At 45.1% G+C, this 25,438-nt stretch overlaps 2 protein-coding genes across 2 annotated transcripts in view; one reads left to right on the forward strand and one right to left on the reverse strand.

The window, feature by feature from the left end:
• LOC307091616 (class I histocompatibility antigen, F10 alpha chain-like) overlaps positions 1 to 794 on the forward strand; it is a 12,914-nt gene extending 12,120 nt beyond the window's left edge. Inside the window, exons 8-9 of the mRNA XM_079759254.1 lie at positions 1 to 6; positions 209 to 794. The exon at positions 1 to 6 is cut by the window's left edge and continues 65 nt beyond it. Coding sequence (XP_079615380.1) covers positions 1 to 6; positions 209 to 220 — 18 coding nt within the window. The 3' untranslated portion in view covers positions 221 to 794. The remainder of the gene's footprint in view (positions 7 to 208) is intronic.
• A 19,270-nt stretch (positions 795 to 20,064) lies between these two features.
• LOC307091614 (tapasin-like) lies at positions 20,065 to 25,434 on the reverse strand (the record flags this gene model as incomplete). The annotated part of the gene is made up of 5 exons (XM_079759253.1): positions 20,065 to 21,498; positions 21,594 to 21,619; positions 22,439 to 22,534; positions 24,496 to 24,813; positions 25,194 to 25,434. Coding segments are annotated over 5 exons (693 nt in total), but the record flags the coding sequence as incomplete, so codon positions are not given.
• Positions 25,435 to 25,438: the final 4 nt, after the last annotated feature.

Here is a 25,438-nt window from a genome sequence, read left to right on the forward strand (position 1 = left end):
ACCACAGTCAGTACTTTACCACTTTACAATACTTATTCAGGGAAATATGTTTACATTTATATTTATTAGGTGCCTACTTTATCACAGTGATAGTAGTACTTTCACAGTTCTTCATCACAGTAATATATTAAGAGTACATCATCACAGTGATAATGTGTGTGATAATGTTTGATGTTTAATCCTGACTTGTGCTTCCTTGATGTTTAAGGTTAAAGTTTAATCAGGAAGAGGCTTCTCACGTTCATCTTCCTAAAGCAGGATGGAGAGGATCGCTGTTCATCTATAATCATCACAATCAGTTTGGGGACTTCAGCTAACTAAAGATGCTATATTTGCTTGATTACATTAACATTCAAACTTTATTTTGATAAAAAACATAAATCAGTAAGAAGTGTAAATCAATTAGATCTCTGTATTTGTGATCGATTAACTCAATGGATTAATCCTGCAATCGTTCACTGACCCTTGGAAACCAAACCTAACTGCTTCATCATATAAGTTTTTAATTATGTTAGATTGTAGATTGTTTAGTCATATTTAAGTTTTAAATAATGTTTCTGAATCAAGGTTTGGGACGGTGAGATTCTGTCAAGTTTGAATACAATAATCGTTAAATGCAATGTGTTTCCGTATTATTTTAGAGTTCTGCTAGCTAGAGAATTGCATTGCTACATAGGCTTGCACAATCGAGCTAGGCTGCTTTAGCTTTAATGCCCTTTGTTGTGTTTTCTGTGTTCTTTGGAATTGGATCATATATACTTTGGTTATTCTGTCAATAAAATACATAAAAATTGTTCTGCCTACATGAATTTAATATACTTATTGCTAAATTAGGTTTACATACTTTGTTTAGAGGTTACGTTGTTAGGTTATAGGTTAATCCTTAGGATTAAATTGAATTAAAAAATACAGAAATTAATAATACAAAATTATTATATTTAGTCTTAAAACATTAGAAGCCATGTGATACATATAAAAAAACCTTATTAATGGCATTTATGATTTTGATTATTTAGATAGCCTTTCCTTTATTCAGTATTTGATAATATCCTATGATATACAGCATGAACACAATCATACTAGGTGTAAATAGCTTTAACACCATGAAAACAGATATAATCGTTCTGCAGATCAAAAAATAGAATGTATGAATCCTTATTCAGTTCCCCAACCAGCTAGCGTGTAGAACCAAGATGGCTGCTGGTCCAGGACTGATCTGACTGGTTTGGAGACAGGCTGCCTGGGCGACCTGATTGGCTGCCTGGGTCACATGGTGTACTGAGTGTTGGCTGTGGAAAGCCCCGGTAGCTGCAGCCTGGCTTCCCGCCAGAGACCAGGAGCACCACAACACCAACTGCAGAAACTGACACAACACCGGCCTCCATCTTGTCTCCTGACGTCAAAAGAACCGCCGAATGGCGGCTGTGGTCACTGCACACGGCGTCTGATTCAACGACAATAAGAAACATGAAATTGGTCTTAGTTCATTATGATTATTTTACAGTGTTGTGTTGCGTTGTGATTATGAAGAGTATTGTAAATGATAACAACAAACCTTTGACCCTGGCTCTGACTTTCAATTTGTTTTTTATTGAAGTCAGATCGTATTTCATTGTGTACTAAAGGTGAAATTATTGTGTTGTGTACTGAAAGTCAGGTTGTTTCACTGTGTTGCGTTGTTTTGTGTACTAAAGTGAGATCATCATTGTGTTGTGTACTAAGGTGAGATCATCGTTGTCTTGTGTTGTGTACTAAAGTGAGATCATCATTGTGTTGCGTACTGAGGTGCAATCATTGTGTTGTGTACATAAGTGAGATCATCATTGTGTTGTGTTGTGTACTAAAGTGAAATCATCGTTGTGTTGTGTAGGCCTACTAAAGTGAGATCATCATTGTGTTGTGTTGTTGTCTACCAAAGTGATATCATCATTGTGTTGTGTTCCCTAGGTGGAGCAGGGTGAAGAGACAACACCGTCACCAGCGACATAACTCCTAAACTGCAAACACACAAAATGGCGTCCGGTGAGCAGGCGCGTCGTTAGACCGGGGCATTCGAGGCTATAGCCCCGGATCTTTTGGGAATAGCCCCGGATCGCTGTGCCGTCAAAAATGATAATAATGATGAAAATAGCCCCGTAGAGTATACTTCTTTGTGGTTGCATTACCAGCAGCCACAGATGCAACATTGTAGCCAGTGGAAACCGCAACATTCTGACATGTCCATATATGGGCAGATTTAGAATAATTTGTTGCAAAATGTTGCAAATTCAACGTTGGTATTCTTTCTTCTCTATGCATAGCGCACCTCGTAGATATTGCTGTTTCGTTCTGCTAGCCTTTTAGTGAGATCAGAGTGTTGAGAAGGACAGTAATAAAATATCTTTGGTAAGATGGATATAAGAAGAGAGACCCGCAGTGAATTCAACCCGGTCCACTTGACTCTGGGTAGGTGCATGACAGTGGTACCGTAAAACTTCAATAGCCCAGGCTTTTATTTGTTTCAATCACTGAACTTTCAAACAAAACTCTTGCTCAGCAAAGATGCAAAATACTATCAAATGTGTTATTTAAACCAGTATGAATATTAGTAAGAACATTGAACTCTCGTGCAGGCTCGAACAGAGTGACACACGAACACACACACACACACACACACACACACACACACACACACACACACACACACACACACACACATTTAAGGAGTTTTTCACCCGCTCCGTATCCAGCTTGCTCCACCCTTAAAGCACCCAGGCTACTAGTATGCGGCGAGCTGGGAACGGCTGATTCCATGGAAGTACTTTGCGTGCGCCGTGTTTTTCCGCCAATGTGGCGAAGCATATGGTTATGGTGTTGAGAGCGTAAATAAATGGACTATATAAGTTGACTATGAACAATTATTGAAGTTTAACGTTTTGTTCAGCAAATTTGACAACTGACAGACGGAATATTGTAGCCAGTGAAAACCGCAAAATTCTGCTGTGTACATTTATGGGCAGATTTAGAATCATTTGTCGCAAATTGTATTCTCTATGCATAGGGCATCAGGTACAAATTGCTGTTTAGTGCTGCTCTAGTTTGCACAGATTCAGGAGACCCACAGTGAATTCAACCTGAATTCAACCCGGTCCACTTGACATCGGGTAGGCGCATGACATGTGTTTATTTGGCTACAGGTTTTTCTAATGCCTCATTTTGGCTGCTGGTGTATGTGTTCCTCTTTCCTATCCTTAACGTAAACATTAACCTACTCAGTAGGCCTGCCGTGACGTGAGTCAGACATAACGATTGGTCTTTCCTTTCCTTTTCAAACTACGTTGCAATTGCATGTTTCATCATCCCGATTTTCAAATTTTCTCGGGGGAGTAACCCCCGTACCCCCGTTTTAAAAGAACTCTAACTTCAGGGCTACAGCCCGAATGTTTTCAATTGCTAGCGACGCTCCTGCCAGTGAGTATGTTGTGTAATGGTCTGTGTCCAAAAAGACTCTTGTTACAGCGTCTCTTCCAGTGCCTGTTTTCCTTCTGTGCGGCCGCTCCCAGCTTCTGGTTGAAAACATCTCAACCTTTCAGAAAGGCGCCGGTGTCACTAAGTTAAACTAACCAATCATATATGAGATGGGGGGACTGGTCTGCCAAGAAACTGGAGTACTAACTTGTTCCAGCGATGTCCGTATACCCGGATGTCATCATGATATGTCTATTATAGAGAATAAAAAAAAGGCATGTGAATCACAAGCTTTTTTATACAGCAGGAAGTCCCTCTCTCTCTCGCACTCACACACACACACACACACACACACACACACGCACACACGCACACACGCACACACGCACACACACACACACACACACTGATGTGGAATTATTTTAATCCTTTGTGGCAGGCGCGTTGTTAGACCGGGGCATTCGAGACTATAGCCCCGGATCTTTTGCGAATAGCCCCGGATTGCTGTGCCGTCCAAAAAATAATAAAAAAACATAATAATGAAAAAAATAGCCCCGTAGAGTATACTTCTTTGTGGTTGCATTACCATCAGCCACAGATGCAACATTGTAGCCAGTGGAAACCGCAACATTCTGACTTGTCCATTTATGGGCAGATGTAGAATAATTTGTTGCAAAATGTTGCAAATTCAACGTCGGTATTCTCTTTTTTGTGTGCATAGCGCATCTCTATGGAGGACCACAACTGTCACGGAGGTAGTTATAAAGAAATACAAAGTAATTCATTATTTGATATGTTAATGGACAATAAAAAGAGGAATTATAAAAATTATTTACAAATGAAATGTTAATCCATCAATAAGTAGCCCGAATTAAAAAGGGATTTACAAAAACAACATAAAACAGTCAATAAGTACATCATTTAAAAATACATTAATGAATTCATGAATAAATGATGCAATTTAAAAATATATTTGAAAATGCAGTTTAAAAAGAGAAATAAATAACTGGATTCACTAATTGGATTAAGAATACAGATTTTAATCAGGCATTTAAAAGGGCGATTTCCTTGACATTTGCATTTCCATTTCCCTGCTGCTTTTCCTTTTCCTATTAGCTATTCGATTTGCTTCGTCATTTAGCTTCTCCTTTTAGCCTCTCCATTCAGCCTTTCCGTGACACTTTGGGCCTTGCGCTGGTTAAACGAGGTAAAACAATGCAAATTAGCCATGGGATGTAACAAGCTCACTGATTGGCTAGAGAGCCGCACCAGCCTAAACACTGTTCAGGCGCCAAGATGACCCTTTTAAGAAGATAAGTCATGTGCCAGCCGTACTTTGCCTTGGCTTTCACTCTCTTAAAATGCCCAACACTGGTGTATCCCGAGTTTTAAGGGACATTGCCAGTGAAATGGAGCGCCGACCCTCAGAGAGTGTTGCACCAGTGGAGACACCCTCAACTTCGGCCCCCACCCTGTTGACGGTGACGTGTACGGCCAAAACGTTAGCGTCACTCTAAGTAGACCGGCTCATTTAGGAACGACGTACACTGCTTAGATGTATTTGGCTAGAGGTTTTAGTTATGGGGTTATGTTGGCTTGTGAACGTATTTCTTGGGAGTCCTAGCATTACTAGCTAGCTACTGTTAGAAGCTAGCTAGTATGCTCTTCCCCCATGGAGAGATGGCTATCAGGGTCTTATGTCAAAGTCTGTTTCCCGCTCAAATAGTGACTTGTAAAAGAAAACAAATTAAGACCATTCATTTATATTTTCATGCGTTTTGCAATCCCAATATAACGTTGTTCACAAGCCATAACTTTGTTTCCCTGGTAACACCTGAGGGTTTGACTAATACCTGGAACAATCATTACCCTCCCGTAAGGTTCTCATGCAACGGAAACGTTGTTCACTCAGGTATCCTATTCCACTCCGCTATGAGCCAGAGAGCTAACGTTATGCATTGTACATATTTAGGTGAGTGCTGCATGCAGCGCTCAACTATTGTTTTTCCTAAGTTTTATTCTTTCTTTCTTTCTTTCTTTCTTTCTTTCTTTCTTTCTTTCTTTACTATTCTCTACAAACTTTGGGGACCTATCTCCCAAAGCGTGAGGACGTTCAGCAGTGTTGCCAGATTGGGCAGTTTTTCCCCCCAGATTGGGCTAGTCTTAAAGGACGTTCAGGCACTGTTGCCAGATTAGCCTGTTCTTCCCGCTCTATTGGGCTACTTTTAATGACGCACTGGTTCGCTATTTTCTTAAACACACACACACACACACACACACACACACACACACACACACACACACACACACACACACACACTGGCACACAAACAGGCAGAGTGGTAATCGGGAGAGTCGGGAGAATTCCCGGTGGGCCGTTAACGTTTCGGGGCCGCCGGGCTGATTACGGCGGGATAACAATATTGCGTTTATAAAAGTTCCTTGCAGCGCCGTCCGGCAGCCTGAGCCGTGCAACCACAACCTATCACTCACTCAACACACGCAACACATACACTCTGTCAACGTCACAACCAGTTAGATTTTGTCTAGAGGGGAGTAAACTATGGCTGTGCTGTTTTGCTGTTATGCTGCCACCTCTGACAGACAGACGGGTCGGGATTCATATTATTTCCAGTGATCATGAAACCACAGCACAGCCATAGAGAGAGGGGGGAGGGAGAGAGAGGGGGGGGGGGAGAGAGAGAGTGGGGGGGAGAGAGAGAGTGGGGGGGGGGAGAGAGGGGGGGAGAGAGAGGGGGGAGAGAGAGAAGAGGGGGGGGGAGAGAGAGAGGGGGGGAGAGAGAGAGGGGGGGGGGAGAGAGTGGAGAGAGGTGGGGGACAAAGGGGCGACCCCCACCGCCGTCGTCGACGGGTCGTTCTCAATGAAAGGAGCGGACAGGTTTGAGTCGGGACGGTTGAATTCGTGGAGCCCGGGAACAGAACGGAAAATGGAATACAGCTTAGGTTCTTCCTCGATGGGGTGTAAGCAGTGTTTCCCCCAGCACCGTGAGGTGAAGGGGGCCGCCTTAACAACAATAGGGCCCCGCCTTGACTACCAATGTAAAATAAATGAATGAAATAATAAGAAGAATATTATTATATTGGTTTTAATAAATATTTTTTAATTATTATGCATCAACAGAATACGAAACTCCCGTAGGGAAAGAAAACAGACTTCCATCAGGTACAAAAAGTAAAGATGAATAAACGGTCCTGAAGACCGCAGGGCAACGAGACGCGCTCCTGGACCACCTCGACTAAGACTTTTCCTGGGGGAAACACTGTATTAGGGTGGGGGGCCTCCTGGTCAGGCCCGTCGGGGGGTCCTCCGGCCGCCTCCGGCTCACTCCTGTTGAAGGGAAGCGTCCGGTCGTTAGTATAACGGGCGGCGGTCGTCCGGTATCGTGACTCTCCGCTACTGGTCCTCTCCCCCGTCTCCCTCGTCTCCAGCCCTTCAGACCCTCTCCCCGCCCAATGATTTAATGTGGTTCTTAAATCCCAGAACCACACGGGGGGACCTAGTGAATGACCTCCAGAGAGCTGGGACCAAAGTAACAAAGGCTACCATCACTAACACACTACGCCGCCAGGGACTCAAATCCTGCAGTGCCAGACGTGTCCCCCTGCTAAAGCCAGTGCATGTCCGGGCCCGTTTGAAGTTTGCTAGAGAGCATTTGGATGATCCAGAACAGGATTGGGAGAATGTCATATGGTCAGATGAAACCAAAATAGAACTTTTTGGTAAAAACTCAACTTGTCGTGTTTGGAGGAGAAAGAATGCTGAGTTGCATCCAAAGAACACCATACCTACAGTGAAGCATGGGGGTGGAAACATCATGCTTTGGGGCTGTTTTTCTGCCAAGGGACCAGGACGTCTGATCCGTATGACGGAAAGAATGAATGGGGCCGTGTATCGTGAGATTTGGAGTGAAAACCTCCTTCCATCAGCAAGGGCACAGAAGATGAAACGTGGCTGGGTCTTTCAGCATGACAATGACCCCAAACACACCGCCCGGGCAATGAAGGAGTGGCTTCGTAAGAAGCATTTCAAGGTCCTGGAGTGGCCTAGCCAGTCTCCAGATCTCAACCCCATAGAAAATCTTTGGAGGGAGTTGAAAGTCCGTGTGGCCCAAAAACATCACTGCTCTAGAGGAGATCTGCATGGAGGAATGGGCCAAAATACCAGCAACAGTGTGTGAAAACCTTGTAAAGACTTACAGAAAACGTTTGACCTCTGTCATTGCCAACAAAGGGCATGTAACAAAGTATTGAGACGAGCTTTTGTTATTGACCAAATACTTATTTTCCACCATAATTTGCAAATAAATTCTTTAAAAATCAGTGTGATTTTCTAGATTGTTTTTTTCATTTTGTCTCTCATATCTGAGGTATACCTATGATGAAAATTACAGGCCTCTCTCATCTTTGTAAGTGGGAGAACTTGCACAATTGGTGGCTGACTAAATACTTTTTTGCCCCACTGTATGTCACTCGACTTCAATTCATGAATTATTATTGAATCCCAATAATTTCTGCATCTTTTTACAATGAAAAAATATACAAAATCCTAGAGGGACTGATTATATTAGTAGTAGGAATGGAAGAAGAAGTAGTACTAGTAGAAGTAGTAGTTGTAGTAAAAGCAGTAGTAGTAGTAGGTGTGGTAACAGTATAGAGATGGCCTAAAATCCATATTGCGATATACATTGCAGCCTCTTGCGATAACGATATATATCACGATATAAAATCATAAAATAACCGTTTCAGAACAGGTTACATAGACCCTAAGGAAAGCCAAACTGCTAAATGTATTTAAAAAAAAGAGAAACATAGTATGTCATTTCGAGAACATTTATTGTGAAACACTGTAATCATACAACATAATGTTGCAGATAAATAAAATTAGTATTGGGTTTCTTTCCTTTAGTGCAAACCATTCTAAAAGGCACTACACTTAGTTTAAGTCCTTGGTTCTTAAATGCCACCCAAGATGCAGAGAACAGGAAAAACGGGTGTCTTTCTAGATAAGGAACAGACACTGTACTGACAATTAGGGATGGGCATGATTAATTGATGATCGATCATTGATTGTTAAGATTTTTGTCGATTACGTGATATTTTTAACCATCAAAAGGAGGTTGACCCAGCCGGAGAGGTGGTCTCGGAGACGTTGCTCAACATGGAGCAAAGAGGAGACGGAACGTCATTTGGATATTTGGGTCCGATATCCAAAAGACATTCCGTCTCCTCTTTGCTCCATGTTGAGCCACCACCCGACGGTCCGACAAAAGCAACTATAAAGTATGCTGGAAAACATAACTTAAAAATGCCGATGCATTTAACACATTCCGAGTCAGGATGAGGGAGAAGGAGTTGGACCAGTCCGCAGGTCAATGTATATCACGCTGGATATCCATGATTGTTTACTTTCACCGGTGCTTCCCCCCCCCCCTTTTTCTTTAACGCTTTACAACGCCCCAGACCTTTTTGTCCAATGATTTAACCCATTCAGACCGGATCACGCATCTGTGCGTGTTTACCTTTAAGACCGGATTGCGCATCAGTGCGTGTTTATCATTAACCCATTTGTACCGGCTGCGCGGAGCAACATTGTATGTACTAGATACAATGTTGCGCCGCACAGCAGCCGGTACAAATGGGTTAACGTTCTTTGCACACATGCAGGTTTGTTGACGAATTCTGGCGCTGTTGCGAAAATTGCAATGTGAAAAGGAATTGCAGCAAACCAAAAATTAAACATTGTATTTTGCGTCATCAACATGCAGCATCGCGATAGAGCGATAAAATAAAAATCTCTATCGTAGGCCATTTTTTTAATCGTTTATATCGTATATCGTTTATATCGCGCATTACTATAACAGTACTAGTACTACTACTATGTGGGGGTAGTACTACTACTTTGTGGTGGTAACAGTACTAGTACTACTACTATGTTGTGGTAACAGTACTAGTACTACTACTATGTGGGGGTAACAGTACTAGTACTATGTGGGGGTAGTAGTACTAGTACTACTACTGTGTGGTGGTAGCAGTACTAGTACTACTACTATGTGGGGGTAGTAGTACTAGTACTACTACTGTGTTGTGGTAGCAGTACTAGTACTACTACTATGTGGGGGTAGTAGTATTAGAACTGCTACTGTGTGGCGTTAGCAGTACTAGTATAACTACTGTGTGGTGGTTACAGTACTAGTATGTAGTTCAGTACCAGAAATGTTCCAGAAGGCCAGTGTGATACAGGTGTATTCGTACAGGTATGTGAGGTCTGTCTGAACCAGAGGAGGTTTGTCTGAACCAGAGGCGGTCTGTCTGAACCAGAGGAGGTCTGTCTGAACCAGAGGAGGTCTGTCTGAACCAGAGGAGGTCTGTCTGAACCAGAGGAGGTCTGTCTGAACCACAGGAGGTCTGTCTGAACCACAGGAGGTCTGTCTGAACCAGAGGATGTCTGTCTGAACCACAGGAGGTCTGTCTGAACCAGAGGAGGTCTGTCTGAACCACAGGAGGTCTGTCTGAACCAGAGGAGGTCTGTCTGAACCACAGGAGGTCTGTCTGAACCACAGGAGGTCTGTCTGAACCACAGGAGGTCTGCGGTGAGAGAGTGGAGCTCATCCCATGAATTCACGCCCAATGACTTTGTCCTCCATGAGGAACTTGGTTTGCTCCGTGTACAGGCTAGACCGATCCAACCACACACCAATCCTGACTGGGATCAACATGATGGGTAGGCGTCGTAAAATACTGAAATAAACTCAATCAAACGCACGATAGGACGGAGAACCAGAAGCCCACTGCTGCTCCAGCGCGAGGGCCGTGGCGGTGCAGTACTAGCAGTCAGTCGCTCCCCTGCAGGGGCCAGCCGGGCGGAGCGGGGGGGTGGAGCAGAGGGTGGAGCTCAGTATGCTGACGGACAACGGCCCCGGACTAGACGTAGCTCTTCTAGTCCCCAGGGACAGGGACCTCTGTCGGCTGGGGGCCCGAGGACGAAGCGGCTGGGAAGTGTGTGTGGGGTCTGCTGCAATGTGTGAGCCCTTCTTCACTGTCTGTTGAGGAGGCTGCTGATTGGCTCCTCTTCCTGTCCGTCATCGTGCTGCTACTCCTTACTACCTGTTGAAGGGATTCAGGCGGGAAAAAGGGCCGTAGAACCCGTGGCCCTCCCCCCTCCCAGTGGGACCAGTAGGAGCACACACACACACACACACACACACACACACACACACACACACACACACACAGAGCTGAACATCATGTCCAGCCTAGCATCATAGAGGGCTGTCTGATGTGTTTGCTGCAGGACCTCCAGCAGGTGGCCCCCGGGAGCTGGGGAACGTCCCAGAGCCCTTCTGGGGCGGGCAGGACGCCCCCTGCTGGCCGCTTTGAGAGAGCACGACAACATGAACTCACCGGGGGGGGGGGAGTAGGGCGGGCCGGTCTGGGCCAAAGGGACCACTGATTGGTCCAAGACAGGACCTGACATTATAGATTAACATGACATATAGTTTAACATTATCAATAGATTAACATTACATATAGTTTAACATTATCAATAGATTAACATTACATATAGTTTAACATTATCTATAGATTAACATTACATATAGTTTAACATTATCTATAGATCAACATTACATAAAGTTTAACAATATCTATAGATTAACATTACATATAGTTTAACATTATCTATAGATTAACATTACATAAAGTTTAACATTATCTATAGATTAACATTACATATAGTTAAACATTATCTATGGATTAACATTACATATAGTTAAACATTATCTATGGATTACCATTACATATAGTTAAACATTATCTATGGATTAACATTATCTATAGATTAACATTACATATAGTTTAACATTATCTATAGAATAACATTACATATCGTTTAACGTTATCTATAGATTAACACTACATATAGTTTAATGCTATCTATAGATTAATGTTACGGGTCCCGTGAACCGGGCCGCGTAGCAGGGTGTAAATGGTGTTCTTTCAGTGTTGTACCGTCCTGAAATACATATAACAAACAGAGACACGGGCACATCACTTCCTTCCTCTCCGACAGCACGTGGAAAGAGTAGATTTATTGTACAGTTCACACTTGAACACAATTTGAGATCTACTCAATCTTCATTAATCCACTATACATATTCTCATATATGCACTCTTCACATAACACAATATTATTTAGTATTTTCTTAGGTTTAAACCTTGCCACAAAACAGTTTACTAACTGTGTTTCCTCTTCCCTGCAAACCCGGAGCAAACAGACACACAAATCACAACTCTCAACAATGATAAAAACATGAACTTTAACCAAATGTACAGGAAGCCACACATTCGCACTGACGCAACAAACACACACGCATTCGTACCGACGCGACAAACACACACTCGCATTCAGACACGGACGAGGACATGAGCACGCGCCGCTACCGCGCTGCTGCCGGGCCACTGCCGTTAGCAGTCAACGTCGGCACACACACAGGTCCCGACACGCACACACAAACTCTCTCAACACCAACACACACTCGAGGACACCACCACACCAACACATCAACACACGAAACTCAAAAGCACCGATACCGACCTGAAATACATATAACAAACAGACACGGGCACATCACTTCCTTCCTCTCCGACAGCACGTGGAAAGAGGACGACCGCAACGCAACCCACTCCGTCGCAAACTTTCGGTCGGCAACCGGCGCCCCGCCTCATACTGCCCCCTGCTGCTCGTAACGCTAAATTACTACTGTGCTCGCAACACCATGAACCGGTTTTCCAACCTCAATTCATTCAAATATATTTGAAATCAATGTGATCTCTCATGGGCATCACACGCTCCCTGACAAAAAGAATGGCTCCTGACATTTATGTAACCCAACACACTACAGATACACTATATATACAATGGAAATACAACATAAACTCTGAAATACTCCCCTTTATCCTACACTAAAGGCAGGTACTGTATGCAAGGCATGAAAGTGGGGTAAGTGAACGTTTGGTGGAGGTTTGAACAATAGCAAACTGGGACGTACACAGGAGGTACAAGTGGGACCGTGAGTGTATTGACGCCAGTGTGAGGTTTGAATGAAGGCTGACCTAACTCTGAGTAGGTGAACATGTGTGTGGGTCTCTTTCCCCTGACTGATCTCCTAAGTGTGTGTGTTTGATTGTCAGTGGTGGGGGTCAGGTTTAGTGATGGAGAAGCACCTGGTTCATGTTCTCTTTCAGTTACAGCTGTTTCATCCTCTTCCAGCGAGTCATACTCCTCCACTCCTCCCTCAAACTCTTTGGGCTCTTCCATCTCACTTCCAGATGTCTCCACCATAACTCCCTCTGCTCTTTCAGGTTCCTCATGGAGAATACTTGGTCGTGGATTGTGGGTAAGTATTTTGACCACAGGGTTCTGGTAAGAGTCACGGGTCGGTATTGTCCCAACAGGTTTGCAATGAGGTTTCTGAGTGGGCGTTTTATCAATAGAACACTGGTCATTCCGACGTTGCACTCTCAGCCAGTACCGATACTGGGGGTCTTCCTCTTCTTCAGAATCTGTCTCCCTTATTCGTGCCTGATCAGATTGTTTCTCCATCCGGATAGTTGACGACCTTCTCTTTCTTCCCCCTCTTGTAGGTGCCCACGCCTTGGTTGTTGCTGGAGGTAGGTCTGCAGGCAAATCATTTACCACATGCAAAAGGTTTCGATGAAGGACACGGGTCCTCGACGCATCAGTCTCTGAAACAACTTTGTACACTGGGCCATCATGAATTTGATCTTGCACAACATAGATAGTCTTTTCCCAGTAAGCTCTTAGCTTCCCCGGTCCACCTCTCTCTCCCAAGTTCCGTACCAGGACTCTGTCACCTGGTTTCAGGACGACACCTCGTGTGTGCTGGTCATAATATTTCTTTCCTTTTGCACTTGACTGTTTGGAGTTTTCTGAGGCGATACGATAAGCTTCAGTCATTGTCTTGGCCCATCTCTCTGCGTAGCCTCTCGGGGTCTGTGCTTCCTCGTTGTTGTTCAGTCGAAACAACAGATCCACTGGCAAGCGCGGATTACGGCCATACAACAGGAAGAATGGTGAATATCCAGTTGACTCATGGCGCGTGCAGTTGTACGCGTGGACTATTTGTGGGAGCTGTTCCTTCCACCTGTCCTTCTTATCTTCTGCCAAGGTTCTCAGCATCTGTAGTAGAGTTCTGTTGAAAAGTTCTGCTGGATTGCCCTGAGGATGATATGGTGTGGTCCTGGAGCGTCCCACCCCACTCAACTTCTGCAGAGTATGGAACAGTTCGTTTTCAAACTCTCTGCCTTGGTCGTGATGCAGTCTTGCTGGATAGCCAAACCGAGGGATGAAGTCATTGAATATTCTTTCCGCTGCCGTTTTTCCAGACTTATTTTTAGTTGCATAGGCTTGGGCAAATCTCGTGAAGTGATCAACTACGACAAGAATGTACTCATAACCCCCTTTGCTGGATTCAAGGTGCAAGAAGTCAATGGAAACTAACTCCAAGGGCGAAGTCGTAGTGATGCTGCCCATTGCAGCCCTGACCTGAGTGGCCGGTTTCTTCTGTTTTAGGCAGGGACATCTTTTGGTCACATAATCTTCCACTTCTTGTTTCATATATGGCCAATAGAAGCGTTCTCGAACCAGGTTCAGGACCCTCTCCACACCCACATGACCCATGTCGTTATGGAGTTGATGTAGGACAAGCGACTTGTACTGAGCAGGTAGGACAAGCTGACGTCTTTGGCTTGTCTTCCTGTACAGGAGCCCGTCTTCGATTTGGAGTTTTCTCCACTCATGCATCATCTTTTTGGTTGTCCCCTTAGCACTTTGTCTAATTTCATCGGCCAATGTCCCATTGGTCTCCTTGAGTTTGAAGATAGGTCCAATGGCTGAATCAGTTCGCTGAGCCTTAACCAATTCATCATGGTCAAAAGCTGGCAAGGGATCGGGAGTACCACACTCAACCGCTCCATGTGCCGCACCCAGGGCTGCAGCCCAAGCAACCTCCTGCATCTCCGCTGCCCTGCTACCTTCCCAGGCGGCAGTGACGACTTCTTGGGGCAACTCCTCCGTGCACTGACTGATGTACTGGTCAACGTCCAGCGGGCAGCGGGAGAGTGTGTCCGCATCCACATTACTTTTCCCTGGCCGATACTTAATGTTGAACCTGAAGTCGGCCAGTTCTCCCACCCATCTGTGACCCACAGCATTCAGCTTGGCGGAGCTGAGCACATACGTCAAGGGATTATTATCTGTATACACCGTGAAATGTGGCGCGTAAAACAGATAATCTCTGAATTTTTCACAGATGGACCACTTGAGAGCGAGGAATTCCAGTTTCCCGGAATGAAGTCTGTAATTCTTCTCCGCAGCGGTAAGTGTTCGGGAGCCATAACCGATAACTCTCATCCTCCCGTCCTGCCGCTGGTACAGGACCGCTCCCAACCCTTCCTCCGAGGCATCTGTATGCAATGTGAAGGGGGAGTTGAAGTCTGGGTAAGCGAGAATTGGGGGAGTCATCAGGGCCCCAATCAATTTGCATAGCACTTGCTGATGTTCCTCCTTCCACATCACAGGGGTTCGTGAAGGCAGCTGTGCACCTTTCTTCTTTCCTGCTTTGAATTTGTTGTGTGGGGTCTCAGTGATAGCATATTTTACCTGCAGCAACTCATAAAGTGGCTTGGCGATCCTTGAAAAGTCTTGGATATAGGCTCTGTAATAACTCAGGAAGCCCAGTACACGATGGAGATCTCCAATCGTGGCCGGTGTCTTGTCCCTCAGAACACGCACAGCATCCAAATCTTTCGGATCTATCCGGACACCATCAGCAGACACTAGCCGACCCACATAGCGGACCTCTGGCTTGAACAGCTCACACTTGGTTGGTCGTAGCTTGACGCCATGCCTTTGGAGGGCTTGAAGAACTTTCCTCAATCCTTCCACATGTTCCTCAAAGGTTCGGGCATAGCAGAGGACATCGTCCAAGTATGGCACACAACATTCATCCCTCAGGGAGTCCAGCATTTCCTCCATACTTCGTTGAAATGCGGCTGGGGCGTTGGTCAGGCCGAAGGGTATCCTCACCCACTCGTAGAGCCCCCAAGGTGTGATAAATGCTGTCACGTGACGTGAGTCTTCCGCCATGAAGCCTTGATGGTATGCCTTCCCCTGATCGAGAATTGAGAACCAGCCATAGCCACCAAGTTTGTCCATGAGGTCCTGAATTCTAGGCAGGGGATGCCTGTCAGAGACAGTCTTCTGATTGAGAAGTCTATAGTCTATACACAGCCTCAGTGTGCCATCCTTCTTTCGGACGCACACCACTGGAGCTGAGTACGGGGATTTGGATTTAACAATCCAGCCTTTTGCCAGGAGATCTTGGATGTATTCCTTGACCTCCTGATACAGAGGTTTTGGCACTGAGGTGTACGACTTCTGAACTGGTATGTCATCCTTGAGCGTTATAGACATCTGTAGACTCGGGATGGATCCCATGTCGTTGTCACTGCGAGCAAATGCCAATGATTCCTCAAACAGCATCTTCCTCACAATGCTCTGCTGCGCCTCTTCAAGGTGAGCTAGAACAACTGGGGGATCCCACTTTTCAACTGTCTCACTCTGGCTGGTTCTTGGGTGAGTCTGGGTGTTAATGTTGTTAACCTCTGTGTGATTTGTCACTTCAGATTGGTCTGTCTTCATTATTTTTTCAACAGATTGAATATTCCCCAGCACAGTCTTCCGACGCAGGACCACATCTTTACTGGTGTAATTTGCGATGGGGACGCTGACAGAGGGGCTTTCTGTATTACAGACCTCCACCAAACCATCTCCAATATCAAGTTGTTGTAACTGTGATTCTTCTTGGTTGGTTTCAAACAGCCAAACAGCCTCAAGGGAGTCGAGATGGGATGGAACTTTACATTTGACATGGGCCACCTGCCCAGCACGGATAACAACATCACGTAGTCCAACGTTGACCATGGCTTCGCCCAGTCTAGTGACCGGTTGCGTTTGGATGAGGTTAACAATTGTGGTTGCCTTGTCCTCCTCAATCTCCATAGCACTACAGAGTAGACTGACAATGGTGGAGACCACACATCCTCCGTTCTTCTGTGCTTTTACAATGTGCTCAACCACATTGTATCCTAAAAGAGGACTTTCAAGGGACACGTTTACTACCAGGAATGGCACTTCGATGGACAAGTTGGGGTCACTGTTTCCCGGTAAGTTCACGGTCATCTCCAACCATCCGTCATAAAGTACAGGTGTTCCAGTCACAGCCAAGACATTGAGAGGCTTGGTTCCCAGGAGCTCATCCAGAGGTCGGACTTGGTGTCCAGGTAAGTATGTTTTCCTCCAATTGTGGTCAACAATACTCACTTGTGAGCCTGTGTCAAAGAGTGCAGTGGTAGCATATCCATTCAGGTAGCACTTCAGCAAGCATTTCTTCCCCACCAGTTCAGCTACGCGGGCCTGTGCAGGTTGAGTCACTTGATTTGGGGTGGCACAGGTCGCATTCACGTTACTGACCTCGGTTTGTTTTGTCTTGGTCTCGTCTTTGGATTGCATGTGCGTGTTAGCACTTGGTGATCTCAATGCAGAGGACCGGGGACCGTCTCCTTGCGTTCGTCCCCTCAGACAACCCACGGCCCTGTGTCCAGCTTCTCCGCATTTAAAACAATGTGGGCAGTCGGTGACCCCCTGCTCTCGACATCGTATACATCCACGGGGTCTGTCTTCTCGGCAGAATCGTGGTTTGGGCCCAGTGGAGTGGATTGAGGACTCAGTGGACCTTGACCTAGCAAGAGACTCAACAAGGCTGGTTAAGGTCTCGATTTGAGTTGTTAAATCTTGGATCGTTTTGGTTTTACCTTTGGTTTTGGAATCAGGGGTGGATTGTTCTCTGTCTTGAGTCACATCAACCTGAGCACTTCGGACTGCTGTCCCCTTTTGACGTGTAGTATGACCCAACCGTCGTTGTCGCTCATTCTCCTCAGTCATAGCCTTGATCACTTGTTTCAACAACATCTCATCTGAAACACTTGGGTCAGCAAGGAGAGGTCTCATTTCGGTTCTCATTTCACTGTACTTTGGAGAAAGGCCCTGGTGAATGGTTCGAAGAAAGACAGTTTGGACATTGCGTGGATCATATTCAATGTTGGCATTCACATGTCGTGATGCAAACAACACTTTTTGTTTCAGTCCGATTGCTCGATAGAGAAACTGTTGAGGGGTTTCATGGTCATGCTGACGGGTGCTCATTAACTCTTGGAAGAGCTCTGTACTGTTTCTCTCACTCAGGTGAGACTGAATAAAACTTTTCAGCTCAGTCAGTGTCATTTTATCCATATTGATGAGCATGTCTTTGAATTGTCCGGGCTTGATGATACGGAAGATGCCTTGAATAATTTCACTTTCTGTGTGGTTACTCATTAGGCCCTCTTCAATCTGCTTACACAGACTGCTGTAGCTGATGTCGGATGCATGGTCACCTACCTGACCCCCATGGATTTTGAACTCCCTGTGCTGCAATAATGACAAGTCTCTTAAGGAGAACATAGCATCAGCCCTACTGTGTGCTGCACTAGCAGGTTGGTATGTGTGGGTGTGCTGTGTGTGTCATGTAACGCGGCTCTGTGGAGGACGGTTGATTATGTGTGGTAGAAGCAGGTGAAGTCTGACATGCTGCTAACTTCCTACCCAACTCTTCATAACCCGACCGTAACTTTTGATACTCGGTTAGTGTTTCAGCCCGTACCTCTGTACTAGTTGTGTCACTGTGTGTTACACCTGGGTGAGTACCGCTTAAAACAGAATGCATTGACCTGTTAGTTTCAACCTGGGACTCTACAGGCAAGTTCTCAGCATCAGCAATCACAGGTGAATATTCAACATCATCATTCACAGACAACTTCTTTTTAGCAATTTCTTTAACAGCTCTGAGATCAAAAACCACATCTCTCAACTCTAGCAGCTGAACGAATCCCTCGTCTTCTTCGCCCAACAAGGTTTCACTTTGCATATATGAACAGATGTAGTTAAAACAACTTTCTTCATCACTTTCATTTACTGTAGATGAGTCAAGACCTGGTAACTCGATATGCCGTGTCAGTTCAAACAGTTCGCGTGCTGTTAAAGCGTGTAGCTCCTTCTTTATTTCCCATACGAGCTTCTTCCGCTCGACCGACATGTTGAGTGTTTCACCGTACCTTCACTTGTTGTTCCACTTGAAGAACCCTCAAAAACATACGGGGACTGCAGAGATCCCGCCGTCGTACCAATGAAGCATTCGCTGCAGCTGTAGGCTACTGGAACGGTTGCTGAGGCTGTAGACACAACCCCTCGTAGCACACTCGTCTCCTCCCTGCTCCTCACAGTTCACACGATTCCTCCTGGTTCCCACGGCTCCTCCGGTCTCACGCTGCTCCTCGTGGATCCTCACTGCTGGAACGTCTCCTCAGGGTTCCACGCCAACCGGCTGGCTGGTGGCGTCAATCCTGGGCTGGTGATTTTTCTTTTGGGATTGGCATCACTTGACTCTGAAGACACCAATCCCAGCGGGGCCTCCAAAATCTGTTACGGGTCCCGTGAACCGGGCCGCGTAGCAGGGTGTAAATGGTGCTCTTTCAGTGTTGTACCGTCCTGAAAAACATATAACAAACAGAGACACGGGCACATCACTTCCTTCCTCTCCGACAGCACGTGGAAAGAGGACGACCGCAACGCAACCCACTCCGTCGCAAACCGGCGCCCCGCCTCATACTGCCCCCTGCTGCTCGTAACGCTAAATTACTACTGTGCTCGCAACACCATGAACCGGTTTTCCAACCTCAATTCATTCAAATATATTTGAAATCAATGTGATCTCTCATGGGCATCACATTAACATTACATATAGCTTAACATTATCTATAGATCAACATTACATAAAGTTTAACATTATCTATAGATTAACATTACATATAGTTTAACATTATCTATAGATTAACATTACATAAAGTTTAACATTATCTATAGATTAACATTACATATAGTTAAACATTATCTATGGATTACCATTACATATAGTTAAACATTATCTATGGATTAACATTATCTATAGATTAACATTACATATAGTTTAACATTATCTATAGATTAACATTACATACAGTTTAACATTATCTATAGATTAACATTACATATCTTATATTATATAGGCCTACATCTTAACATTATATATAGCTTAACATTGCATATAGCTTAACATTATATACTGTATAGCTTATATTACATAGGCCTACAGCTTAACATTATATATAGCTTAACACTATATGTCACTGAAAATTACATTTTGCAGAACATTACTTATAGGTGAACATAATATGGTTGAAGAGTAACATGAAACGTGTGTGTGCAAGAACTTTTAGATTCCCAACGCCGTGCACATGAACTGTCGCTGTCGGGAACATCACTGTCATCACTGGCGAGCCGTCTCGTTATCCCCAGGACCGTGAACGCGCCTTTACAGTGCGTTTTAAACGTCACGTGTGAGGCGGCTGCATTGTTTGACTTGTTAGAAAAAAAGACGGGAACATTTTGAATGTTTTTATTTTAAACGTTAGGAATTATTCTCTGAAGACTAGATTTTCAAAAACAGATTGCACAAAGCGCACAATATCATTTCAGGGCACGCGCGCGCGCGCACACACACACACACACGCACGCACACACACACTCACACGCAACAGACTCTTATCGCAGGAAAAGGAAACCAGTTGGTTGGTTTGTAAAAGTTGTTATTTTTACCGGAATTAATAGCTCTTGTGCTAAAGTGGTTAATAAGTAAGGGTTGTCTTTATGGAGTGCAATATTTGCATATTTTTTCTAAATTCTAAAGGCCAATTGTATAGGGATCTTTTGTGTATTCTACATGTTTTTATTTTTCCCTGTCACTTTTCCAAGCCAGTAACTCTTCATGAATAGGACCCTATCAATGGAGGTTAAAGGTAATTCATACCTCTTATGACCCAATCATTCCCATGTACCTCGGTAAGACTGGAAACCATTTACTGGTGGGAGGGTAAGCACAAATAATAATAATCGATTGCATTAAAATAAAGTGTTTAACACTATTTTCCAGTTCCTCATTATTGCTATTTTAAATAGGTAGACTATAGCCAGACTATAGAACTATGCGGGGAAGCTAGTGCAAAGTTAACAACCTCGATGGTCACACACACAAAATATTTACATTTCACACGTAGAAAACACACAGACAGTCAACACACATCGATGGCCTGATCGATCCCAGACTACAGTGTGTCCCAAGGCTGTGATTCCAATATTCAGCTGTGTTCAAAATGCCCCCCCCCCCAATAATATATCTATAATTTTTTTTATTAATATTATTTTTGCTATGCTTTGACATTCACACCGCCGTCCGAAAAAGGCTACCACCTCCGTCCGAAGTAATCATTAGCAAATGTAATCAAAACAAGGCCATAATTACAATATATATTTGGGGCCAATGGCGCAGTCTATTTGATTGTAGCCTAGTTGGTAAATTGTGAATAAGCTAATGTGTGATGGATTTTTACGTGAAGATTAACACTTAGAATTGTTGTCCTGCTTCACAGTTGCTGTACGGGAGACCTCCGTTACTCACGCTCTTCAAACTCACCAAGATACGAAGTAGTCGATATAGGCTAAACTTAATTCAACCTGCCACGCATCTCGTAATTCCGCGAAGTAACTAATAAGCTATTTAATCAGCATTCTGACTTTAATGCCTATAAATAGCTTGTTAGTTTCATTGTGATAGAAAGTGATGTCGTGGCGTTTTTGCCAATATGCCTGACTGATGAAGTGAATGACCGTGAATGACTAGTTTAGATTAGGTCCCCCCCCCATGTTGACTCCAGGTCTACGGCCTTGGTGTGTCCACACATCGGGGGAGCAGGAGGAGAAGCCCTGATTGGCTGAAGCGTTTCCAGGGCGACGGGCTCCCCGCCTGCTCATTGGTCTTTCTGTTGGGAGAAGAAGATGGCAGTGAGAAGACAGTGAATCTCTGCTGGTGGGTGTGGCTATGTTGACCCGATGAGGCCCTGGGACGACATCTCACCTCCCTGGGTCTGACCCCGTCTGGACCTGTGTGGAGGAAAACACAACCTTAGAAGAAGAGCTGTGAGGAGGGAACAGCCAGGCTTTAAGACGCACACAGCTACAGCCTACCATGGCCTTAGTATTAGTTTTTTTATAACATTATTATTATCATGAGTCAGTCCCTCCGGAAATTACCGGGTTCACAGATTGCGACAATTCACGTAATTTTGACCAATCCTCGTTTAATCTGTAAATATGTCAACACACTGCGGCATTGCTGCACGTTGGAGCAATGGCCGCCCTTTCCCGCCAGTTGGACTAAACATCCCACTCCCAAACACAAAATTCTATTTACAAATTCACTTCCTTGTTTATGAACGCCTGAAACATGCCACTCATATATCCAGTTTCTCGAGTTATGCAGTTTGGTTTCATTCTTGCTGGACAAATGACATTTGACTTCAATTCATTAATTATTATCGAATGCCAATAATTTCCGCGTCTTTTTACAATTAAAAAATATGTGAAATCCTAGAGGGACTGATTATATTATGTATTAGGAGTAGGAATGGAAGAAGTAGTACTAATAGAAGTAGTAGTAGTAGTAAGAGCAGTAGTAGTAGTAGGGGTGGTAGCAGTACTACTACTGTGTGGTGGTAGCAGTACTACTACTGTGTGGTGGTAGCAGTACTAGTACTACTACTGTGTGGTGGTAGTAGTACTAGTACTGCTACTGTGTGGCGTTAGCAGTTCTAGTACTACTACTGTGTGGTGGCAGCAGTACTAGTACTACTACTGTGTGGCGTTAGCAGTACTAGTACTACTACTGTGTGGTGGTAGCAGTACTAGTATGTAGTTCAGTACCAGCAATGTTCCTGAAGGCCAGTGTGATGATTCCGTAGAGCAGCAGCGCCATGCCAACCATCGCCATGGAGTCCTGGATGGAGGGGGGGCTGAACCCTGAAACACGTCCACCAACACAACCCTCCACAGGTCAGTCCCGCCCCCAGGCTCACGTCCCTGTTGGGCTCCAGCCAACATTCACCCGTCTGCTCCTCATCTCCTGGATGAACTCTAAACCTCACGCTCCGTTCTACTCTAGACCAGTGGTTTTCAAACTGAGGCGCGCCTCCCCTGGGGGGCGCCAGAATTCTTCAGGGGGGGCGCGACGTGAGAAAATATAAACCAGAAAAAGTAACAGAAAAAACTCAAAGGCGAAGACGCGCTGTGTTCGAAATCGTTCCCTATTCACTCGCTCACTATTCCCTATATAGTGTTTATGATATAGTGCACTGTATAGTGAGCGGACAAACGAGAATTCCGTCACTACGCTGAACATTTCTAAACGTCTTTTGCGTCAGTAAGTGTGCCGGGTATTTGTGTGACGCAGGCAGATGCGCCCACATCATGTAAACAAACCGGGCACCCACGAGGAAAGCTGGGGGTTGTATTGATGTTGAATTGACGTTGATCAAGGTTTTTTTCATTAATTTTGAATGTTACATTTTCTATGTTAAATCCCAAATAAATTGTTGACATTTTTAAACGAAAGCCGGAGACTCTATCATTAAATGTATTCGTTTTCGTTATTATTCAGCTTCTTCTTCTCCTCCGGAAAAGACACAACTGCATTACATTGTGGTATACGGGAGTAACATGTAGGGAACATCGTATGTTCACTCAAATTTTGGGTATTTTAAGTCCACGTTATAGTGCGTGAATTTTACCACTGAGAATTCGAACACCACTACAAAATGGCGAGCACCCTATAAAGTGCACTATATCCGTGATGGAGAACGATTTCGAACACAGCTACGCAAACTCATTGCTCGCACTAAAGTAGAGGTGAGCTAAAAAGGAGGCTAAACTGGCAGTTTACAGATTAAGATGTTCAAATGTATTTCAAAAACGTTAAGCAAAAACATACTTAGATAAAGACGTTAAAATGTGCTAAGAAATGTGTTTAAAAACACACAAAGATGTTAAGAATGTTTCAAAAATATGTTTAAAATGTTTCAAAAAAATATGATCAGAGATCTTTAAAATGGGTAAAATATGATCAGAGATGTTTAAAATATGATCAGAGATGTTTAAAATGTGTAAAATAATTAAAAGATCTTTCAAGACACAGGGATTTAGAAAAAAAAATTGGCGGGGGGGGCTCAGCTGAAATTTGTTCTCTGAGGGGGGGCTCACTCCCTCATACTTTGAAAACCCCTGCTCTAGACAACAAACATTTGAGTACATACGTGTTTTTTTAGAGAAGGGCTTTACAGAAGCAATAGTCAACCGTACAGGTGTGTTCCTTATGATATGTTTAGACGGGTATATTCCTACACCTGTGTTTACACAGATGTGCCAATACTAGTGTATTCAAAAAGGAGTGTCAATACAGGTGTATATGTACAGGTATGTTTATACAGGTATATTCCTACATGTGTGTTTATACAGGTGTATTCATGAAGACACATATTTCAAAAGGTACAGATGTGTTCCGGAAGGAGTGTCAATAGATAAAGGTGTGTTCTTACAGGTGTGGTAACACACAGCTATTTAAACAGGTGTGTTTCTACAGGTGTGTTTCTACAGGTGTTTCTACAGGTGTGTTTCTACAGGTGTGTTTTTACAGGTGTATTTCTACAGGTGTGTTTCTACAGGTGTGTTTCTACAGGTGTGTTTCTACAGGTGTGTTTCTACAGGTGTATTTCTACAGATGTATTTCTACAGGTGTGTTTCTACAGGTGTATTTCTACAGACGTGTTTTTACAGGTGTGTTTCTACAGGTGTATTTCTACAGGTGTGTTTCTACAGGTGTATTTCTACAGGTTTGTTTTTACAGGTGTTTCTACAGGTGTGTTCCTCCCGGTGTGTTCCTCCAGGTGTGTGTACAGACTCAGACCGGAGCCCGTCTCGTCTCTCACCTATGACCTCTAAGGCGACCTTGGAGCGCCGGGTCACCCCACGGTGTCGGGCCACACACACCAGACCCCCCCCCCGGCCCAGGGCGCTGGTGTCCAGCTGCAGCAGGCTGCTCTGGCTGTAGGTGCCGTCCCAGGCCTCCCGGTGGCCGGACAGGCTGGCCTCCCCCAGGGCGGCGGGGGCCCCGTCCGCCCCCAGGAACTCCCAGCTCAGCTCCAGGGGGAGGGGGGTGAAGCCAGACGCCTCACAGCGGACGCTGAGCACCTGGCCGGGGGCGGCGAGGGGCAGCGGGGAGGGGCTGATGGAGAGGGAGGGGGGCTCTGCAGGGGCCACAGGAAGGAGGCCATGTTAGGGTTCTTCATGGCTCGTGGTTCCAACACTGTGGGGGCCTTGGGCCCAGGACTCTCTCTGCCGCCGGGACAGCACTGAGCCCTCGGGTCCAGGGCGTCCTCTCTCAGGTCCACCGCTGTCACGTGACACGTCGTGGGGTCATGTGACCGCTCACTGGTTCACCGGGGGACACTGGTTTGTTTTCTTCCCAACAAATAACTGCTCTGGATTCTGAGAATCCTGTCTCCCTGATCCTCTCTATGACATAATCAGAGCTCACCTCCCCCTCCATGACATCATCAGAGCTCACCTCCCCCTCCATGACATCATCAGAGCTCACCTCCCCCTCCATGACATCATCAGAGCTCACCTACCACCTCCAGCTCCACGGTCACCTGGGCCAGCAGGTGGGGCAGGTGCACGGCGCAGACGTACGTCCCCGTGTGCCGCGCCTCGGCTTCCTGCAGGACCAGCGATGCGTTTCCTGCGGCGTGGAGGCGGGCGAAGTCCAGCGCCGCCCCTTCCTGCGGGCCGGCGGCCAAGCGGTCCGTCTTCCCGTCGTAGGCGAGGACCAGGCGGCCCTGACCCCTGAACTGGTAGCGCCACTCCACGGCG

Source organism: Pollachius pollachius (genome assembly GCF_949987615.1).
Source record: "Pollachius pollachius genome assembly, contig: scaffold_95, whole genome shotgun sequence".
Classification (NCBI taxonomy): domain Eukaryota; kingdom Metazoa; phylum Chordata; class Actinopteri; order Gadiformes; family Gadidae; genus Pollachius; species Pollachius pollachius.